General features: G+C 30.2%; 1 protein-coding gene and 1 long non-coding RNA gene across 4 annotated transcripts; one reads left to right on the top strand and one right to left on the bottom strand.

The window, feature by feature from the left end:
- Positions 1 to 1,610: 1,610 nt before the first annotated feature.
- LOC145953193 (uncharacterized) lies at positions 1,611 to 14,662 on the bottom strand. Its single transcript, XR_014430742.1, has 2 exons — positions 14,095 to 14,662; positions 1,611 to 1,865 (listed from the first exon to the last, which is right to left on the bottom strand). It is a non-coding gene; the product is annotated as an uncharacterized LOC145953193 (long non-coding RNA).
- Positions 9,086 to 14,958, top strand: LOC145953192 (disease resistance protein RGA2-like). 3 transcript variants are annotated; one of them, XR_014430740.1, is made up of 4 exons: positions 9,086 to 12,631; positions 12,707 to 12,818; positions 13,319 to 13,381; positions 14,088 to 14,958. XR_014430740.1 is itself a non-coding variant. In XM_083066987.1 (3 exons), the coding sequence occupies exons 1-3, from the start codon at positions 9,298 to 9,300 to the stop codon at positions 13,329 to 13,331; spliced, it is 3,459 nt and encodes a 1,152-aa protein (XP_082923113.1). In that variant the 5' UTR covers positions 9,086 to 9,297; the 3' UTR covers positions 13,332 to 13,658. The 3 variants fall into 3 exon arrangements, 1 of the variants encoding a protein (XP_082923113.1); XR_014430741.1 differs by lacking the exon at positions 14,088 to 14,958 and adding an exon at positions 13,603 to 13,658; XM_083066987.1 differs by lacking the exon at positions 14,088 to 14,958 and having other exon boundaries at positions 13,319 to 13,658.
- Positions 14,959 to 24,446: the final 9,488 nt, after the last annotated feature.

Raw genomic sequence — 24,446 nt, 5'->3', positions numbered from 1 at the left:
AGCATGACTGCATTTTCGTCTTCTTCAACAAATAGAATAAAGATGGTGACTCACAAGATCAAGCCATCAAGGAGACAATGAGATTATGGGAGCAGCGAAAACCTCACAATGATTTACCTAACTCTAAATTTGTAAGCTCAAGCAAATAAAAAGTGTTCCATAAAGCATGTTAAACATTCTAAAATGCACATTTGACACTAACTAATTGCGCGCTCATGTAATCTTCTCATACAATCACCGATGTATTCCCTTAGGGTTATCACATGAATCCATGGACAATCCAAGATACATAATTTCATACCAAATCACAAAATTAACAGTATAAACAACTATACGATATCAATTAGAACATCAAAGAACAATAGAGAAGACAAAGACATGTAATTAAGAAACCCTAGCACACAACACAAACAAAAAAAAAGGATTGAGAGTCGATCCCACTACTCAACACACTTCATGCCTAGAGTGAGACTACTCACTTCTCTCTTACCTTGATGAGTGTTAGAAGATGGACGTTGTTCTCCAAAGGTGATTGATAATGTTAATTTTTACTTACATTCTAGTACCAAATTTGTTAACACATTCAACTCTTTTCTAACTTTTGACTTATGTAATCCTCAATTTAACTTCTCTTTTGTAAGTAAAGACACTTCGATTACACATACAGGGTTATACATTTTAATCCTCATTTTTTTGTGATTTTTTGGATAGGTAATCATGTGGGACAAATCCATGTCAAAGAGAAGAAGCTCGATTGAACTCCAGTGAAGCTAGCTGACATTTTCAAGAGACCCGCGCTGAGCCCATATCTCATCTCGCTCAGCGCATTGGATTCAGGAGTTGCCGGGAAGATTGGCATCGCACTGGGCGTGCTCAATCACGCGCCGGGCGCGCCTCCCGTCATGCGCTCAGCGCGTAGCATAGCGCACTGGGCGCGTCACTTAAAGATTTGCGTGGCTCGATATAATTTCTGGCGGAGCGCGAAAGGAAAGCAGTCTGGGACGAGAGACCAAAGGAGGAGCGAAGTGCAGGTCAAAGGGAGAAGCTAGCACCTCTTCACCATTGTTTCTCATTGGTTTTCTTCCATTCTTCCTCTTTTGATGTATCTTGCTATTCTCATGGACATGGATTGCTAAAACCCCTTTGTTGGGGTTAGATGTAGCCAACTTGACTCTCATGTAACTTGTTTGAATATATATATCTATCTTCTTCATTCAAATGTTAGTATCATGTTCTTGTGCTTAATGCTTGTATGGAATGATCAACTATTACATGATTTGTGATTACTTTTGGTGTGGGAATATCATTGGTAATCTTGTTTGAGAATGTGATACCTTGTAAACTTGTGTCTAGGAATGGAACATGAGTTACTTGTTGTGTGAAGCCCTTATACTTAATGCAAGTGGATTTATTGAAATATTCAAGGGATTGATATTTGGTAATGAAACTTAGGCTCTTTTAACCAAGAAATTGGAATTTGAGAAAATTAGTGGGCTAGCATTAATGTTTGAATGAGAAGGAATGTTTTGTATGCATGAGATTAAAGTTGGTGAAGTCTAACCCTAACATTTCACTCATATAAGTCAATTCCCAAATTTGCATTTCAAGTGTTTGATGAAAGTTCTCTTTGAATCATTTTGCTCTTTTTAGTTTAAAAATTACAATCCATCAAACATGAAATCATTCTTTAGTTTGTATTAGCTTAAATTTCACATATTGCCATTGTATTACTCAAGTCCCTTGGGAAGAACGACTATTACTTCTACTTACTACTTGTGCGATTGGTTCGCTTGCCATATTGAAAGAAATCGTTTAACAGTGATCTCCCACTATTTTTGATTCTCCAAAACCTTCAAAGAGTAAGCCTACATGAAAAGAGTAAAAGAGAGTAAAATAAAAAAATTAATCAGGAATCCCTTTTAAAAACTAACTCCCTCTTAACCCAATAGTTAAAAACAATTAACTCTAGTTACAAAATCCTTCTCTCAATTAGTTAATAAACATATATATATATATATATATATATATATATATATATATATATATACCTATTCACATAAAATAATTAAATAATTATTAAAATCAATCAAATTAATTATTAATTATCAAAATATAATTTTAATAGAAAAAAATTGAGGTGTTACGACATTTTTTAGTAAAATTTAGCATTAACTAGATGATACCATAAATAGAAGAAAAAAAAAGTATTCTCATTGTTGACTCTTAATATTCACATTATAAATTAATTTTATAAATGTCTTAAGCAATACATACTCAAAGATATAAAGACAACTTATATTAAAGATAAATTAGAGTCAAACTTTAGTTATGTGATTACAAAATCAATTATCAATAGTCTTTAAAAATTTAGGCATGATCATATATATATATATATATATATATATTTTCTATTATGGTTGATATCATGTTAGTCAAATAAGTATTTTTATACAAATTTTATAATATTGTACACATTAACTATATATATGTGTGTGTTTGTGAGGGAAGAGGAATAAGTTAACAAATTTACATTATTAGACTTTTTAATATTGTGTCATGTGTAAAATTCAGGATTACTAAAGTTTTTTTTAGGGACATTTGTTTTATTTTTTAACCTTTTTTTTAATAAAGTTTAGCACCAACCAGATGATATAATAAATAAAAATAAAGTATTGTTATTATTCATTCTTAATAGACATATTATAAATTAACTTTAGAAATGTCTTGAGCAATACATACTCAAAAGTTTGAATACAATTTATATCAGAGATAAGTTAATAAGATCAAACTTTAGTTTTGTTACTACAAAATCAATTATCAGTCATCTTTAAAATTTTCTACATAATAACATACATTTTTTTTTATTTTGCTATTGTGGTTGATACCATGTTAGGAAAATAAGTACTTATAAACAAATTTTATAATATTATACTTACCAACTATTCTATAACTATATATTAATCATATCAAGAACAACTATGCAATCTATATTAAATATAAGTTGATTCAAATTTTAGTTCTACAAGTCCAAATTCAATAATTAATCATATTGAAAAATCATGAATAATGCGATGAAACTAAAATTTAGAATACATATAACTAAATATATAGAACTTAAATGGTCTTGTCTTTTATTTTTATTTACAATATAGTCATACAATATATTATCTTTATTAATATGATTTAAATTATTTTGTTAACAGACCTTTACAACTTATTTCTCAAACTGTATAGAGAATAATGTTTATATGTAATTGTTCTGATACGACAACGCTTCCTTTATTTTCTGCAATGCTATTCTATCAGCATTTCATGTAAACGAAATCCGTTATTTTAGAAATTGTAATATACCTTTGCATTCCTTGTGCCTTATTCCTTTCATATATAGAACAACAAATCCTCCATATATAACATTCATGGTCTAGAGTTCCTATGCTATTACACTGTCAGCTATTGCACACACTTGACTCATCGAGTAAGATGCCTCAAAAACAAAAATCACCACCACTTTATAGTGATCCATGTTCACTTTACATTCCATCATACATAATATTCTAAACTCCATATTGCAGATAATTTTATCCTTAAAATTCACAACTATCTCACATCGTTTTGACTTTTACCACTCAAGTTATGCTCAAAAACATTGTATTATGTCAAAATGGTCTTAATTAATTTTAGACTTTATAAAAATGTTCTGTAAAATATTTTGCTTATTTAGAAATTGTTTATAAAAATCTTCTTTAGTTTTGGAAAACTTTAGTTCAATAATTTAATTCACGGAAAGAGTTTATGTTTCAACCTCACCCTCACCTACCTTTTAAATCCAATTACTATATAAAAAGTTAAAAAAATATTTTTTAATCGGCCTGTGAAGCAGAGGACTAGATTATTAAAATTAAAATATTTATACTATTTGTGCATCATTATTGAATGTTCATAGTGGCCGGCGGTCGGTGTTTGATCTAATCCATTTATATTTTTATTAATTTATTCAAGACCTATGTTGATGGACTTTTTTTTTTGGTGCACTGGAAATTAAAAGAAACTACAAACGAAGGAAGGAACGTCCTCTAGCATCATCACGTAGAGCTTCACATAACGAATGAGGAGGAGAGCCAAAGACAACAAAAGGCCTATCAAGAGACCCCCCCATCTTTGCCAAGATATCTGCACAAGCATTCCCCTGACGCAGAATATGAGAAAGTGCTACCCTCCAATCACGCCTTAGCAATTCACGTATCTGCTGAATAACCACCCCAAAGTTGTGAAATTTGGGAACATGTGCCATAGACACCAGCCTAAAGGCTTCCAAAGAATCTGTTTCACATTGCACCTCTCTAAAACCAGCATCCCACGCAAGCAACAATCCATGTTTCAATCCCAATAACTCGGCCAGCAGCACTGATGTGGTTTGATGCCGCCCAGAAAACCCCGTCTTCCAAGTCCCTTCGTGGTCCCGAATAACTCCTCCAAAGCCCACGCAGAGATCCCCACTCTTATAACTACCATCTACGTTGACTTTCACCATTGGGGGAGTTGGCTTACACCATGTGACTTCCTGCACCTCATGAGAATGCACTTGCTCGCCTGCGAAAGCATTGTTCCAATCACACAGTGTGGAGTTAATCTTATAACGGACCTGCTCCATATTCCACTCTTCTCCTCCTAACACGTCCATATTACGCCACCGCCATGTCCACCACATAACAGCCAAGAACTTGCTACATTGAGCGCTATTCACCCCCCTATGTTGATGGACTTACATTTAATTGACTATGCAACTTGCCATAACATGTGAAGCATTAAAAAATTAGCATTAGATTGGGTATCATAATATAATAATCAAAGCCATAAACCCATGACCGGCTAATTTGATGGAAATCAAGATTTTAAAATTGTAAGTTAATCCCTCTATGATTTGAATTTAAGTTCCATGGTGATATTGGTTTGCTTCTGGTTTCGGGTAGCATCAGCAACTAAAATAAGATAGGAATAAGAGAAGAGCTCTTTCCAGTGTCCCATGTCTTTGTGTATTTCGTTGGCATTCTTATCTCATGCTGGGTTGTGAACTGAAAACTTGGACTTGTGGGTTGAAACACTCAAGTTAGCACAAATTATAGCTACTTAATCTCATCAATAATCACAACAACAAAAAACGATTGCAACATAAAAACCATCTGATGTACATCAACTCCAGAATTAAATTTTCTGCAGAATGAAAATCGTAACAAAATTACATAATTTTCACACAACACACATCGCTGCAACATGTAATATTATATTATGATAAAGGACTGTATTTGCTACTATATAACTTTCAAATTCTGATCAACTAAAACATTTTAAGGCTTCTTTGCAAAATTAATAAGTTGGGGAACCTGTTATCAACGGTCAAATTCACGACTCATTCATGTATCACATTTTCAACTACCTCAACTTAGGCGCAGTATTTGTTGGGATTCATCCCAAGTCCCACATCGGTAAAATGAAGGAACATTGGCTAGCTTATAAGGGTGTCCACCATTACATAGTATGAGGCCTTTTGGGAAGGAGCCCAAAAACAAAACCGTGCGGGCTTGGGCCCAAAGCGGACAATATCATACTATGGTGGTGGAACAGGTGGACAATCGGGCCCTACAAGTGGTATCAGAGCTAATGGTTCGGTCGGGTTCGATGCGGGAAGACCCTCAGTGTTGTGCCTTGCGATGGAGAAGAGATCCGAACTTGGTGCCTTGTGTCGAAAGTCTTCTTGATATTGTGGTGTTCAGGCGGCGTGTCCCGTAGAGTTAACGGCGGTACAAGATGGTGACGGATTATCGCTTGAGGGGAGGAGGTCACGAGACATGTGGTCTTTGGTCTGAGGGGAGGTTTGTTGGGATTCATCCCAAGTCCCACATCGGTAAAATGAAGGAACATTGGCTAGCTTATAAGGGTGTCCACCATTACATAGTATGAGGCCTTTTGGCAAGGAGCCCAAAAACAAAACCGTGCGGGCTTGGGCCCAAAGCGGACAATATCATACTATGGTGGTGGAACAGGTGGACAATCGGGCCCTACAGTATTTGCCCTCAAAAGCATCTTTCCGGTGAAATTCTTATTCACTACTCTTATCATATTTCCTTGTCCAGAATCAGAGTCAACGCCAAGGTTTCTTTCAATCTAGATCTTCTTTCTGCAGATGGCCGAGGCTTTGCTAGGAATTGTGATTGAAAACTTGAGATTTTTTGTCCAAGATGAACTTGCAACGTTTTTGGGTGTTGACCAACAGATTCAGAAGCTTTCCAGCTATCTCACTGCAATTCGCGCTGTCCTCGAAGATGCTGAGGAAAAGCAAATCACAAGTAAAGCTGTGAAGGATTGGCTTCAGAAACTGACAGATGCAGCATATGTGTTGGACGATATCTTGGATGAATGTTCAATGCACCCAAAAAGTTCATGCTTATCCCGTCTCCACCCTAAGGACATTCTCTTTCGTCGTGATATTGGCAAGAGGATGAATGACATCACCCAAAGATTTCATGACATTGATGAAGAAAGGAGCATGTTTCAATTCAGTACTGGTGTCACTGACAAGCAAGCAGAGGATGATGATGAATGGCGCCAAACTAGCTCTGTCATTACTGAACCCATTATCTATGGTAGAGACCAAGACAGAGAGCAAATTGTGGAGTCTCTTTTGCGGCATGCAAGCAACAGCCAAAACTCCAAAAGACCAATTTGATAGAATTATTGAAGAGTAAGTTATGTCCAAAATTTCCGACCAGTTTATTTTAAATAATATATTTTAGGCTAAATACCTATTTTGGTCTTTTATAATTTTTTTTATTTCAATATAGTCCTTCATTAATTTTTGGTCTCAATTTGGTCCCAAACTAATTAATTGGTTTCAATTTAGTCCCAAATAAATTAATTGGTTTCAATGTGGGACTTCCGTCTAAATTTTTTTAATGGAGTTAACTGTTGCATAGGTGGATGCCACGTGGATGCATAGGTGGATGCCACGTGGATCCCAATTTTTTGAAAACACCTGGAACCAGAACGGTCCGTTCTGGTTGCACTTTTGGTGTGTTAATTTTGCAACTGAAACGGGCCGTTCCAGATGCAAAAATTAACACACCACTAGTGCAGCAGAACGGGCCGTTCTGAAATCAGAACGGGTCGTTCTGATTTCAGAACGGCCCGTTCCAAAACTGAGAATAGCATATTCTTTGCTTAATTGTGTTTTTGATCGCTCAAGTATTATAATTATGCAATTTTGATCCCTAAGATTTTAATTGAGTAATTTCAGTCTTTAAAAGATTTTAGTTGTGTAATTTTAGTCTCACAATTTTTAATTGAACAATTTTAATATCTCAAATATCATAATTGTGCAATTTTAGTCTTTCTCATTAAAAATTTAATAATTTTAAAATTTTAATATATATATATATATAATGTTTTAAAACTATATAATTGTTTGCTTATTTAAATTAACGTATATTATAATTTTTTTTAATGTATTAAATGATATATATTTATTATTAATTTTTAATGGGAGAAACTAAAATCGTACTACTATGATATTCGAGGGACTAAAATTGTTCAATTAAAAATTGAAGGACCAAAATCGCGCAATTGCAATTCTTTAAGGACTAAAATTACCCAATTAAAATCTTGTGGATCAAAACTGCACAATTGTAATACTTGAGGGATAAAAAATGCAATTAAACCAATATTCTTTATTAATTTTATTAAAAAATATAATAATTTTGAAAAATATTTTTTTATGGTAAAAATTTTAACATTACTTATTTTTATAAAATACAATTGTCTTATAAATAGAGTAATAATTTTTTCTTTTTCTCTTTCTGTTTGAAGAAATATTTAAGTATCACTTTATAATTTTTTGCAATTTATTTAAAATTAGAGGAATAAAATGATAAAAATTAATAAGATAAACATAATAAAATAAAATATAAAAAAATATTAATATATTTATTTTATTAGATATAACAACATAATTAAAATATAATTAATAATATATATTTTATAAAATTATTAATATTTTATATATAAAACAAATAAACCGGAACGGCCCGTTCTGAAATCGGAACAGGACGTTCTGGTTGCACTTTTAGTGTGTTAATGTTGCACCTGGAACGGGCCGTTCCGGATGCAAAATTAACACACCAAAAGTGCAACCAGAACGGCCCATTTCGGTTTCAGAACGGGCCGTTTTGAGTCCAGGTGTTTCCAACAAAATTGTCATTCACGTGGCATCCACGTATGCATCCACGTGGCATCCACATGGCCAAAAGTTAACTCCGTTTAAATAATTTGGACGGAAGTCCCACATTGAAACCAATTAATTAATTTGGGACTAAATTGAAACTAATTAATTAGTTTGAGACCAAATTGAGACAAAAAATTAATGAGAAACTACATTGAAACAAAAAAAGATTATAAGGTACCAAAATAGGTATTTAGCCTATATTTTATTAAAAGGTTAATGATCTAATTTCAAATTTAATCCAGGTATTTATGTCGTTATATTTTTATTTTACTTTTTATATAATCAAACTAAAAAAATTTAAAAAAAAATCAAAACGGAAATAATAAAATTCTGAAAGAACTAAAATAAAATTAACTACAAATAAAAAAAAATTAAAACTAAAACAATCGTATTTTATAAAGACTGAATATTTATTTGAATTAAATTTATAAAAATTAAATATTTAAATACAGTAATGACATTAATACATATTAAAAAAATAACAATATCAAAATGTGTTAGTGTCCAGCAAAAACAAATTATAAAAATTAAGCACACATTAATAATAAAGACAAAAAAATTTAGCACAAATTATAGCTACTTAATCTCATCAATAATCACAACAACAAAAAACGATTGCAACATAAAAACCATCTGATGTACATCAACTCCAGAATTAAATTTTCTGCAGAATGAAAATCGTAACAAAATTACATAATTTTCACACAACACACATCGCTGCAACATGTAATATTATATTATGATAAAGGACTGTATTTGCTACTATATAACTTTCAAATTCTGATCAACTAAAACATTTTAAGGCTTCTTTGCAAAATTAATAAGTTGGGGAACCTGTTATCACCGGTCAAATTCATGACTCATTCATGTATCACATTTTCAACTACCTCAACTTAGGCGTAGTATTTGCCCTCAAAAGCATCTTTCCGGTGAAATTCTTATTCACTACTCTTATCATATTTCCTTATCCAGAATCAGAGTCAACGCCAAGGTTTCTTTCAATCTAGATCTTCTTTCTGCAGATGGCCCAGGCTTGGCTAGGAATTGTGATTGAAAACTTGAGATTTTTTGTCCAAGATGAACTTGCAACGTTTTTGGGTGTTCACCAACAGATTCAGAAGCTTTCCAGCTATCTCACTGCAATTCGCGCTGTCCTCGAAGATGCTGAGGAAAAGCAAATCACAAGTAAAGCTGTGAAGGATTGGCTTCAGAAACTCACAGATGCAGCATATGTGTTGGACGATATCTTGGATGAATGTTCAATGCACCCAAAAAGTTCATGCTTATCCCGTCTCCACCCTAAGGACATTCTCTTTCGTCGTGATATTGGCAAGAGGATGAATGACATCACCCAAAGATTTCATGACATTCATGAAGAAAGGAGCATGTTTCAATTCAGTACTGGTGTCACTGACAAGCAAGCAGAGGATGATGATCAATGGCGCCAAACTAGCTCTGTCATTACTGAACCCATAATCTATGGTAGAGACCAAGACAGAGAGCAAATTGTGGAGTTTCTTTTGCGGCATGCAAGCAACAGCCAAGACCTCTCCATCTATACCATAGTTGGTATGGGTGGACTTGGGAAAACCACACTTGCCAAACAGATCTTCAATGATGACCGGGTAAGCAAACATTTTGACTTGAAAATCTGGGTTTGTGTTTCTAATGATTTCAATACAAAGATAATACTGCAATCCATCATAGAATGTATCACTGGAAAAAATCCCAATCTCAATACTTTAGAAGCAATGCAAAAAAAGTTTCAAGAAGTGTTGCAGAGCAAGAGGTATTTACTTGTTCTTGATGATGTGTGGAATGAAGACCAAAGGAAATGGAAGGAGTTGAAGGGGGTGTTGCAGTGTGCAATGGGAACAATTTTGGTCACCACTCGGCTTGAGCAAGTTGCATCCATCATGGAAGCGTGCCCTGTTCATCGTTTAATAGAATTATCTGATGATGACAGTTGGTCATTGTTCAAACATCATGCATTTGGACATGACAGAGAAGAGAGTGAAGAGCTTGTTGCAATTGGCAAATATATAGTGAGGAAATGCGTTGGTTCACCCCTTGCAATCAAAACACTGGGAAGCCTCTTGCGTGGTGAAAGTGAAGTACAACAATGGCAGAACATAAAGGAAAGTGAGATTTGGGATATAAAGGAGGAAAGTTCTCCCACAAGAGGGGAAAATTTTATCTTGGGTGCTTTGAAACTAAGCTACGTTAATTTAGGCTTATCATTAAGGAGATGTTTTTCCTTTTGTGCAATTTTCCCTAAAGGTTCTGAAATTGTCAAGGAAGAACTAATTCATCTTTGGATGGCTAATGGATTTATTAAATCTGAAGGAAATTTAGAAGTGGAGAATGTTGGCAATAAGGTGTGGAAAAGATTATACTGTAGATCATTTTTTCAGGAAGTAAAGACTGATAAGCTTGGAATCATTACAAGTTTCAAGATGCATGATCTATTTCATGATCTTGCACAGTCCGTTGTGGGAGAAGAATGTGTGGTTTATGAGAAAACAAGATTGACTGATTTGTCAAGTAGAGTTCACCATTTTCACTTGTTCAAATCTAATGAGTATGAGTCAGTCAATAAAGCTTCCTTAGATAAAGTTGAATCCTTGCGAACTTTTCTTGATGATTTGTATTGGTACGATAGAAATGTTCCTATGTTTCCATTAAACAATAGTCTCCGAGCATTAAAGCTATCTTCTCGTCAGATGTCACCTCTCGTGGATTTAACACATTTGAGGTACTTATATCTGCGTCGGAGTCTTGTCACATGCTTGCCTAGTTCTATTTGTAGGTTGGAGAAATTGCAAATATTGAAACTAGAAGAATGTCAGTGCCTTCTTAGGTTGCCCAAAGACCTTACACAATTACAAGATCTAAGACATCTTGTGATCAATAGATGTTACTCATTACTAGTGACGCCTCCCAAAATGGGCAAGTTAAGGCATCTAAGAACATTGAGCAGTTTCATTGTGGGTTCAAAGTCGGGATTTGGGTTGGAAGAGTTACATAGCTTAAAGTTGGGAGGCAAGTTGCATATCAGAGGCCTTGAGAATGTCCCAAGTGAAGGGGATGCTAAAGAAGCAAATTTGATTAGTAAGAGGGAGCTGAATCGCTTATACTTGTCATGGGGTCGTTTTGAAGGTAGTAATGTTAATGCTGAGCAAGTACTGGAAGCCCTTGAACCTCCCTCAACACTTAAAAGTTTTGGGATGAGTGGATACAAAGGAATACAATTATCTTGTTGGATGAGAAACCCTTGGGTTCTGAAAGACTTGGTAGACGTTATACTGTACAAGTGCGTGAACTGTAAAGAGCTTCCCCCACTTGGTAAGCTAGCACATTTAAAAAGGCTATATGTACATGGAATGAAAGATGTAAAGCACATAGACAGTGAATCATACGATGGCGTGGAGGAGAAGGCCTTTCCATCGTTAGAGGAATTCATTGTGAGGGATTTACCAAATTTGGAGAGGATATTGAGAGATGAAGGAGTAGAGATGCTCCCTCGTCTTTTGAAATTAAACATTGTCGGTGTCTCCAAACTTCAATTCCCAAGTCTTCCATCTGTTGAGAAACTTTATGCTGGTGACATCGAGAACGAGGGTTCCTTCATGGAAGGGGTTGTGGGAAATTTGCCTTGTCTTAAGTCCCTAACCATTAACTCCTTTAGCAAACTGAAGGTACTACCGAAACAATTTGGCAGGCTTGGTGCACTACAGGATTTATTCATATCAGGTTGTAATGAACTTGAGTCTTTTCCGGAACATGTGTTGCAAGGTCTAACTTGTCTTCGAAGATTGGAAGTTTATAGGTGTAAGAAATTAAAATGGTTATGTGAAGGTTTGGGGCATTTAGCTTGTCTTGAGGTTTTTTGTGTTTGCTCATGTCCAGAGGTGGTGGCCCTACCAAGCAACATGAACCAACTAACTGCTCTTCGGGAAGTGATGATTTGCGGTAGATTAGTAGAGTGCTTACAAGGTATCCTCTCCCTGCAAAGTTTGATTATATACGATTGTAGTTCATTGCCAGAGTGGTTGGGAGAATTGACTTCTCTTAAGGAATTAGAAATATCTGGAAATAGGGAGTTGAGGTCACTGCCAAGTAGCATTGAAAAGCTCACCAACTTGAGTGTATTAAAAATTTACAATGGCACGGAGTTGAGGTCACTACCAAGTAGCATTCAACGCCTCACCAACTTGAGTCGATTACGTATTGCATCTTGTCCTGAGTTGGAGAAGCGGTGCAAGAGGGAAAGAGGGGAAGATTGGCAATTCATAGCTCACATTCCACAGCTGGAAGTGATCTCCCACCCGAAAAGAAAGACTTGCACACTTTATGGTAAATTCATGAGCCTTTTCTTTGTCTCCTAAACATGCAGAGTGTGTATGATTTATGTTTAAATATTGCATGCAGACAGAATCCGATCCCCCTGGACAACCTACAACACCACTGGAATGCGCTCTGCTATAGACTATTGGTTTTGGCAACATAATACTCTAACAGGTCAATTTGACAGGATTATTGAGTAAGTTATGTCCAAAATTGCCAAGCAGTTTATTTTAAATAATATATTTTATTAAAATATTAATGATCTAATTTCAAGTTTAATCAAGGTATTTATGTCGTTACATTTTTTATTTTACTTTTTTACATAATCAAACTAAAAAATTAAAAGTTCCAAAACCAAATAATACAAATTTGAAAGAACTAAAATAAAAAAATTAAAACTAAAACAATTTTATTTTATATAGACTAAATATGTATTGAATTAAATTTATAAAATTTAATTTTAAATATAATTGTATTTTAACTTGTATAATGTATAGACAAAGCCATAAAACTATAAGGTTGAGAATTGAGATTAACCTAACACTAAATAACAATGATCTACCACATACCACCTAATTCCTTTCCCCACTCTATCATTAATGTGATTCACCAATAACTATTCCTTTGTATTCAATTTTTTGTTGTTGTTTCCAATCCATTACCTTTTACTCTCTGTAACCATGATTTTACTTTCAGGTGGATTGAGTGAATTTTATTTATCATATGTATTCATGGAAAACTGTAACACTGCCATGGAAGGTATGTTAGAATCTTTATAAATGCCAAATGGATAGCTGGTTACTTTCTGCATGCCTTTTATATCTCCTTGTTAGATATTAGTTTCAACTTCAAGTATGTAATTTTGTAAAAAAAAAAAGAAAAAAAAAAGAACTTAAAGTATGTAAAAGCAAAGTTACATTGATACGTCTTTTGTTCAAGATGAGATTGCTGAACCTTCCCTTTTATCTGTGTTGTACAAGTTTCATCTTCGGACTTACATGGGCAATGGGCATCCATCTATCCTACTGTTATTTCATGATCTAATCTCATTTCATTGGGATATGAATTAATAATTCATCAAAAGATCAAGTAATTGAGACAATTTATGTAATTATTTTCTATTCTATTTTACGTTTAATAACCATTAGGAATACTGTTTCTCCATATCCAAACTACAACTCACCTAAATTTGACAGAGCGCACTGAACCACTGCCAAATCTCAACAACCATTAATTATTGATGGGAGAAATGCTAGAAACATACTTTCTGGCATACTCTCTTGAATGCATTCTTTCTCTTTTATGGGTTGAAATTTATTAAAAATTATAAAAGTTAATGAATCTCACATTTTATTTCATAAATCTAAGTCAGAGTTTGTTGCAAAGACTCTTCATTACCATGGTAATTGAAGATTGGACAACAGAGATGATGATATCTAAGTTAAAAATGATCTATGAATTGCAGAATATACCTAGATGCGGTTGCTATTCCACGAGCAATTGGATCATGAAGTCGAAGTTTATCTAGTGTTGATTGTACAAAATTTGCTCCAACCAGACCAGTTACCACAACCACTGCTGCTGTGTCAGATGCATTGGCACCTGCTGACATGGCAAAATTTCAAAGATCAAATAATCTCTCTTTTGCTTGGTAGACAATAAACAAATTAGGACTTCAGATTCAGACTATGTAACCTCTTCATTTATTGCATTAGTTCCAATTTAGATTCACTGTATACATAATGATTATGATAAATAGCTATGCAAAACACGATACTTAACTTCAAAAAAAGACACAATGCTGAGAGCCAATGCCACTGTTATGCATCCGGGTATAATTGATACAGTCAAAGATGGTTCTAAAGCAACTAGACGTCCAACGAGGGCAGTTGAGTACAATGGGAATACGGTAGAGACGACGACAGAGGTGAAAATCTCAGCTGCATGCCTTTTTACAAGCTGAACACAGTAGATAAATCATTAGTTAATGCTTTAATGGATTTTAACCATTATCTGTTAATTAAAAGGATGAGGAAGCGAAGTTTGTATTTGGGACTTTGGCTACATATCATGCTGATGGATGATAATCTAAATATTTGGTGCACCGAAAAACAAGACATGCAGAGTACGATCAAACTCTATGAAGTAATTTGCAAAATGACTATCCTATAAACCTTATAAAGGTCTTTCCAAATTTGGAAACAAGGAACAGATAAGAGAGATGCCCGCTTGGCTACATGCAAAATGTTGGATTAGCAAGCCAAACTGAAAATAGCAGATTGAACTCATTGAAGCAAGTATCATGGTATAATTATAATAATAATATTAATTTATTCGGTGTTTGTTCTCAAGTTTTCAAATGCTATTAGATCCGTTAAAATGAACTCATTATCATTATTTCATCCTAAGCATTTTCATTCTTTTTTTTTTTTAGGAAACATTTGATAAGCGGAATGATTTTACATTTATGTGAATCTTAAAAGTGAAAATCTTTTTTATGTTTGGTAGTTGTTTTTTTTAAATAATAAAAAAAAAAAGATTCTTGGGAACGTAGTTTTCTAGAAATCATTTTTTTCTCACTTTCCCACAAAAACATTCTCATGAGGAAGGGTGGGAATTCAATATTCTCGAATTAGGGAGAAAGTTTAATACATATAAAAATACTACAATATCCTTTTTTAAAACATAAAATCTTTCTCTTTCTTGCTCAATTTTGATTTTTATTTCTCCTTCTGCATCTCTATCTCTCTCACTCGTCCTCTCCCTCTCTCTCTCTTCCTCTCCCTCTCTCTCTCATATCTTTATTTCTCTCTCTTTCTTGTATTTCATTATTTTTTAACCTTGTTAAATTTAATAGTAATATTATTAAAATTTGTTTTGTTTCTATAATTTAATAGTATTTGTTAATACTTTAATTTATTTATTTGAACAAAATAAAATATATTTTTTTTATTCTTCTTAATTATTATGGAGCATTTTTATTTCTTTATTTTTTTGTTGAATTCTGTATTTAAATAATTTTAACTATAAATTTCAACTTTTTAAAAATAGTTTAATGTCATATTTATTATAAGATTTGAGTAAATAAATATATCTAATAAATTTACTTTAATAAAGGATATTTTTATAAAATATATCTATATTCTCAGGAATATAGTAGTATAACTAAATATGAAAATTTTTAATTTTCAAAAATCCTATATGATTATTGCCAGATATTTTTATGAGTAATTAAAAATATTTTAGCTATTCTCAAGAATCATTGTAATTCTCAAAAATCATGATTCTTGAATATGAAAAAATTTCTCCCTTTCTAAACGCCCCATTAGGAATTGGGGACAAATTGGGAGAAAAGTTATTGGCATGGAAAATATGTTCAATTCACTTATAGTGTGTTTGGATAGGAAATTTAAATGGAGTAATTCATTTATTTGAAGAATTTCAAATTCTTTGAGGTGAAATACCTTGTTTGGATGAAGAATTTATAAGGAATTTGAAATTCAAGCATTTGTGAAATTCTTTGAAATAGTAGAATTTCAAATTCTCCCAAAAGAGTAAGAATTTGAAATTCCTCATTTTTTCTTCTTCTTATTTCACTTATATATTTTATCCTATTCTTATCTCTTCATGTTTTTAATTATTGAATATTTAAAAATATATTTAAACTTAATAAATATTATCTAATATTAATTTTTAAAATTATTAAATATTTAAAAATTAGCTAATATTTATTTTTATAAAATTTAATTTAAAAATCTCAACATAAAATATATTTTTAAAATCAATTTTATCATGGTGGAATTAAATTATCATATCCAACCTAACAATTTAAAATTTAAAAATTTGAATTAACTTTTTCAAACAAAATATTTTAAAAATGATAAAAATTAAAATCAAACTAATTTAAATATCAAGAATTTAAAATTCTTTGAATTTTCTGATCCAAACACACTATTACTGAATTGCTATTGCACATCGTTAACTATTCACAACTCAGAAATAACATATCAAGCATTGGCCAGGAATAAGGTTGATAGCAACTTGCCTAACTTTGACAAAAATCAGAAGAAACAGCCTGCAAAGTAATGAGAATATATTGTTTTTGTTTGCTTTACTTTTTTATGCATTATAGGCTTTATCTAGTGATAATTACATATCTAGATGGGTACCTTTCTTTGTTTGAACATAGAGAAGGCAAATGATAGAATAACAGATCCCAAAAATCCCGTTAGAATGTCACCAGCTCCAGGATTAGACGATGAGTTTGTAAGGTAATATCCTATGAATGTCGAAAGAAGAATCAACAAAATTATATCAAAACTGAGTAATTACATAGATGTTAGTGTCTATTGAAAGATTTGCACCACACTCAGCAAAATAAAAGGGAAAACCATTTAGTGCCACAATTTTACATTAACTAGATATAGACCCGTGGAGATAAAAGGAAAATTGTTTAAATTAAAAAATATTATTTTGTTAATTAATAAATAAATTTTATATAATTTTTAATTATGTAACATAAGTTTGATATTAATTTTTTACTACAAATAAATTTATTATTGTTTGTAATAGGATTTGTAAAGAAAAAATATTATTATAAATATTTTTTATATTTATATTTATATTTATATAATATTTCATCCTTTATTGTTTTTCTTAGATTTAAATTAAAAAATAAAAGATTCAAGTAAATAATCTTTTAAAAAGTACATAATTAAAGGTAATATATCCAAATAAATATTTTTTATATATAACTAAATTACAAAACAATCTACTTTAATATTTTATCAAATTAATAAATTAATAATAAAAAATTTACATATATCCATTATTTTCAAATATGTAAGTCAGTTTCTTTAATTGTTGTTTAAAATTAATATTAATAAAAAAATTATTATTTTTCATATTAATGAATATAAATGTCAATTAATAATAATTATTATATTTTGACAAAAAGCAATTTTCTAATAATGATTTGTAATTAACATTAATGTTAATTACTATAATATTTTTTTAAAATGGAGAATTTAATCAAATTAAATTTTTTAAATAGTAAATTAATGATTGAATATTTTAATTTACAATTAATATTAATTAATATTGCTTCATTTTTATTTATAACTAAAATTAATTTGTTTGTAACTGAATATTTAACAAAATTTAATCTCTTCATTAATAAAATCATTAATTCTTATATAATGACATATTAAACGTAATTTTAAATTATCATAGTTTTGTGGAAAAAATATTTTTATTAGTATAGATAAAATGTGTGACAAATAGATAATAGTGAGAGAAAAAAAAAAGATGAAAAAAAGTAGTACCTGACGAAAATTATTATGTGAGATGAAAATTAAACAAAGCAGGTAGGAAATAAATTAGATAAAATTTGGAGAGATGTAATACATAGAAAATAAAGAAAAAATATGATAGAAGATAGAAGTTTAGAGAATCTGTCACATAGACAAATATGCTAACATGTTAACATGTAAAACTAGTTTTATAATGACATGACGACGTAATAGAATATAACTCAACTTTTATATATAAATAAGTTTAGAGAATTTATCACATAGACAAATATGCTAACATGACAACATCTTAAATTAGTTTTATAATGACGTGCCGACCTGATAAAATGTAACTCAACTTTTATATATAAATAAGTTTAGAGAATTTGTCACATAAACAAATATGTTGACATGACAACACCTAAAATTAGTTTTATAATGATGTGTCGACGTAATAGAATGTGACTCAACTTTTATATATAAATAAATAATGATTTATAACATTAATATTAATATTAATTACTATAATATTTATTATTTTTTTGAAACAGAGAATTTAATCAAATTAAATTTTTTAAATAGTAAATTAATGATTGAATATTTTAATCTACAATTAATATTAATTAATATTGCTTTATTTTTATTTATAATTAAAATTAATTTCTTTGGAATTGAAAATTTAACAAAATTTAATCTCTTAATTAATAAAATCATTAATTCATATATAATGACATATTAAACGTAATTTTAAATCATCACACATTATTGTTTTGACCAAAAAAATGTTTTTATTATTATAGATAAAATGTGTGACAAATTGAGAATAGTAATATAAAAAAAAGAAGAAAAAAGTAGTACCTGACAAAGATTATTATGTGAAATGAAAATTAAACAAAAAGCATAAGAAATAAATTAGATAAAATGTAGAGAGATGTAATATATAAAAAGTAAAGGAAAAATATGATAGAAGATAAAAGTTTAAAGAATTTGTCACAAACAAATATACTAACATGACAACATATAAAATTAATTTTATAATAACATGTCGAAGTAATAGAATGTAACTCAATTTTTTATATATAATAAATAGATAGATAGATGTTGTTACCAGACCATAAATCAAACAAATTAAGGTGAGTTTTGCTCCAGATTAAACATTTTCCAATAATCAATTGTCATACTAAGTTTATGATTAATCACATTTGAACATGACTTAGAATGGAAAAAGCTTATAGTAACACATGTTTAAATTTGTTTTCACTCTTCAATCTTTTAAATTTAAAATAAATTTATTTTAGTCCCTAAATTTAAAATTGATATTCGTAGATTTTGTAATTTCAAAAAGAAAAACTTGTTTTAATCCCCAGGACCTCCTAATAATACCACTGACAAGGAAAAATTAAGTAAATTAAGTTAATTGTGCAACATCAATCAGATTTTATATAATATTTTTGCGAACAATGATTCAAGTAAGTTTTGAGTGAGAGAGATTTATTTAACAGATTCTTCAAGGACATTTAAGTAGAAGGACTAAATAAGCTTTTTTCAAATTACAAGGTTAAAAAAATATTAAATTTGAGAGAAAAAAACAAATTTATTCTAAATTTAATTGATTCTCATTTGATTTACCATGCTGCTTCAAAAACAATGTTGGGACACAAGGAAGATTTTTTCCTTTTGATAAAACTTGCCTCATAACGTTCAATTTTAGCTTTTGCAATGATTCTTATCTAAAACCAACAAGCTCGTAATCGTATACGATATATAAAGGGCTTCTCCATCGGCTCAGCATCTAACAATTCTGTCTTCACAGCTTTCCTTACACCTATAGCGGTCAAACCAGCCACACAAAGTGTAGCTAGCCATCCTCCAACTGCACAAGATTAACAAGTCTCAACTCTCATCATGAAATCGTAACAAACATTTAGGGCATGTTTGATTCACTTTCCAATTTTTTATTAAAAAAAAACATTTCTAAAACAATTTTGTGCTACTCACCAGTCAATTTCTCACCTAAAAATCTTTTTTTGAAAGCTCATATTTAATCACACTCTGATCTCCACTCACTCACATCAAGAACAAACATCGTAGGTAATCTAATAACGGCCCGATAACATGACTAGTTAATGTCAATGATACTAGACTCTAATATTATGTTAAAAAGTGAATTATCAACCTAGCTTAAACTTGAGAAAGATTATTCTTTAATTATATACAGGTCATCTCATTAAGGATCTCCAATAGAGAATATGCTTCATCATATTCTCTGAATATAGAACAGAGGGAGCCATCTCTGAATGAACATAAAGCCCGGTTGGAAGAACCAGACCATATGGTGCAATTGCTAAGTGTGTTTGTTTGTCTTACGCAAATCTCACTTTCCAAGGCAAATTGAATGCCTATCCCACTCTCACGCATTCAAGGTGAAGCACCATGAAATCAAATACGCCCTGGAGCTCAAGTCTCATATACCAAAGGCCAAATCTTATCAATGTTGATAATATTTGGAGGTCATGGCATGTTTTAGTGGACAATGTGTGCAAATATTGTTAACATCCAGTGACTCATTATTGTTCCTTTCTTGTCATACATTCATTGGATTTGTCTTCAGTTTGATAAAATATTTGACTCCTCAATAGCTGTTGGCTGGATGTTAAGTAATAAGGATTAATTTAGATTCAAATATCTCTACTTCGTGTTCTAATTAATTAGACGTGTTTGTATAAAAGGCTATTTTTCTATAAACATAAAGCAGAAACAAATTTTACACAGCTAGCTATTGTCATCTTCGTCCCTTAGTGGATCAATTGTTTTCTTTTTCTCCCTAACAAAATGAAGTCAGTTTATTTTTATCGTAAATAACAGTGTGTTCATTCTTAAATTATACAAAGTTAATTTATGCCTTTTAACAATTGTGTTGAGAAAACTTGAATATTTAGAAAATGAAGCAAACACTTTTTTTTATTAAAAATAAATTAATCATTTGATTTAACTATTATTTTTGGGTTTATTGTTTCCATCAACTAAAATAATCAACTATCAATAATATGATTTTAGGCTTGAACTTTAATGTTGTTATTGTAATTAGATATGAGAATATATGTTAAATTAAGTTAGATTTCAAATATACATGTCAAGTTTGTTTTATAAAATTAAAGTCTAAGTTTGTTAATTTATTTGTTGTAAATTTTTTATAAGTTTGATCTGATCCTTTTAAAAACTTAACATATTAATTTATTTATAAATTTATTTTATATTAATAATATTAAATAAGACAATACATTTTATTATGTTTAACCATACTAAATATTGTCTTTAATTTCGATGAATTAAGTAATTGAATCTTATATATAGAGTGATAGTAGATATTAATTTATTTATTAATTAATATTTTAATAATATATTTAATTAGTTTTAACTTTGTACATGAATAAAAAATTGTTAAAATTTTTTGAATTCACCATTTATGATTTCACAAGTTTTTGGACAACTGATCTACATTAAACGCGATTTATTCGTTAATTGGTTTTTTTAAGACATACATATCATAAATTAACAAACAATACACAAGAAAGCAGCATATTATATAAAAGCTTGGAGAAGGACAAATAAATGAATTAAGTATCATGGTGGTCTCATTTACAAATAATTGAACATGTCAAAACCTTTTTTTGGTGACTTCAATTGCTGCAATTGAACATGTGAAATTGATACACAAAAGAGGATTAAAAGAAATTGAAAAATAAGACAAACATTGATACCGCGGTGATTTTGTTTTGGTGGTGCTCTAATTTGTTGTGATCAATTTTAGATTGGAGACGGATGACAAAATCCAAAGGTGTCCAAAAGATTTAATAATCAAGTTACTTGAAAGTTCCAAATCTCTAGAAGCTTTATTTGCTGCTATGTAAGATTTTATAAATTAAAAGGTGTCTCAATGAAGGAAAAGCAAGAATTCAATACCTCATAATCAGAATCTCCCTCAGCAATTGTATCCCACAGAGCCCACGCACGAGTGCTGCATGCAAAATCATGCTCCTCATACTCTTTCTTTCTTTTAACTTGTAGTCATATAATTCTAAAATACTATTTACATTTCAATGCATATTTTTTCAATCCTAAAATATCTTTCTTGTTTTATCATTCTATTTATCTTCTCGTGGAATATAATTCATCCTATCATCAACATGTGCATCAGAACTTGTTTAATGTTAAGCATTATTTTAATATCAATAGGAATCGAACCTGAGTGTATGTTAATTATTCCGTGAATTTACCGTATTAAAATTTAAAAGAGACTATAGTTTGAAAAACTAAATATGATGAGTGATAAAAAGGGATTTGGGGGCAGATATGGTCTTGATTAATTTTAGAGTTAATAAAAATGTTCTTTAAAATATTTTACTTGTTTAGAAATTGTCACTCGTTCCATGAATAACAGTGTATTTGGTTCACGTTTCTGGGCTCAATTTGCGTAAAAAAAAATGCGAAAATAAGACGTTAATCAAATAGGTTAAAACGTGGAATAGGTTACGTGAATCCAAACACACATTAAATGTAACAACAAACTTTGCTAAAAGGTTCTATTTCATTCAACGAAAAAATAGTTTAAATACATTTGTTGAGGATTGGTCTCTTTATAATAATTAATTCAGTCGCTGCTTAGTTATTGAGTACTATAGTACCAAAAAATCTTATTTGCTTTAGAGGTTGAGAATGTTGGTAACTGCCCCTTTATTTTAGGAATATAGGAATATATTTTTAGTTTTAAAAAATGCTTCTGATTTTAAGAGGAAGTTATTTGTATATATGGCCCATTTTGTGTTTTCATTATTTTAGTAATCATATATCTTTGGATAAATCCATATTTCATATGTGAGATGTTTTGTTTGAATTTTTGTAATGATGAAAACTCTATATAAAGGAGTGAGTCACTCTTCATAAAATGTTATCTAGTCTTCTTTTATCTATAACATACACTAACATAGTGTATTAAGAGTGAGATTTAGAACTGCTTGAAGAATGTTTATGTGCATAGTAATTGTTGGAGGTTAGTGTATTTATTTTTCTTTTGCTTCTGCTGAATATGTTGTGTGTTATGTTCAATATGTTTTGATCTATATCTTTTAGTTATTAAATAATGATTTTGTAACATTCCAATTTTCATACTTTTATTAAATATATATCTTTTATTTAAAAATTAATGAGATCAATATACTTCATGTGTTTATATATTTTGTATAGAATAAAAGTGGTATGCACAAGAAAGTAATGACCCTTAATTATTCATTATAAAGGATAAAATGAAAACAAAAATGGAAACTAATTAAAATAAACTATAATGAAATTAGTGAAAAAGAATAAGTGATTTAATTTATTTTTTTGGATAAAATGAAAAAATAAATAATCCATATAAAAAATAGAAATTAAAATAATTATAAAAGGAATATTTCTTTATTTAATGCTATAAATAATATTTTTATTATTGTATGGAGGCATAGATTTATTCACAAAATTAACTTATGTTATAATTATTGTACTTGTTGGCAATAACTTGGCATCTTCTTTGGACGAGAACCAATAATTATTGGTCTAACGGGCACTATAATCTGTAGGGGATTAGTTTTCGATAAAGTCAGAGGATACTCTTACGAATATCATAGTAACAAGAAAAAATTTCTTTGCAAAAGAAATTGAGAATGATTTTATATGGGGTGGTGGGCTCAAATTCCATTTAAAACATATTTCAATCTAATCCGATTAATTTTAATTAGATTAGATTGATTTGATTTTTTTTTGTTTTTAAGTCCTTAATATGATCTAACCATATTGGATTTCATGTCATCAACTCATAAAATATTCAATATCATAAATTTTTTTATTAACATTATAAAATATTAGTATTTTAGCATGTGCAATACATATGTTAGATATTTATTAAACATATTAGAATTTGTAATAAATTATATATATAGAAATATAATAGTTAAATATATAAATTATATTAAAAATTTGTATGAATAGATATTCTTAAGAATATACATTATATTTTAGATTTATAGTAAATAATTTATATTTTAACACTATAATTTTTATTTATTGATAATTTATTTTAAAAATTAAAATTTAATTAATAAATAATTATGATTAATAAAAATTAATTTAGATAAGAAGTTAAAAGAATTTCTAAAAAAAAATTTGTTGAAAAAAAGTTATAAAAATATTTTTGTGTAAAAAAGCGTTCATGGTTTTTCTTTTTTGGTAAATAACAGCCAAAGAAATAAAAAGAAAGAAAAAGATAGCTTACAGCCTCCTCTAAGACACCTGCATAATATCAATATCTAAAAACATCGAAAGTTCTGCTAAAGGTACTTAAAAAATAACTAAGGATAGGGACCAAAAAAAAACACTATTAGATATTCAATTTTTAAATTCCAACTAATTTGATAGTGCGAACGAATTCTATTTTTCAGATTGAATTAGATTTATTTCATTGAATTATTGAATTGAATCCGCAACAACCCCTGATTTTA

This window comes from Cajanus cajan, chromosome 11, assembly GCF_000230855.2.
Source record: "Cajanus cajan strain Asha chromosome 11, NIPB_CcT2T_4, whole genome shotgun sequence".
NCBI classification, from domain to species: domain Eukaryota; kingdom Viridiplantae; phylum Streptophyta; class Magnoliopsida; order Fabales; family Fabaceae; genus Cajanus; species Cajanus cajan.
This window is presented reverse-complemented; position numbering and strand designations above follow the sequence as displayed.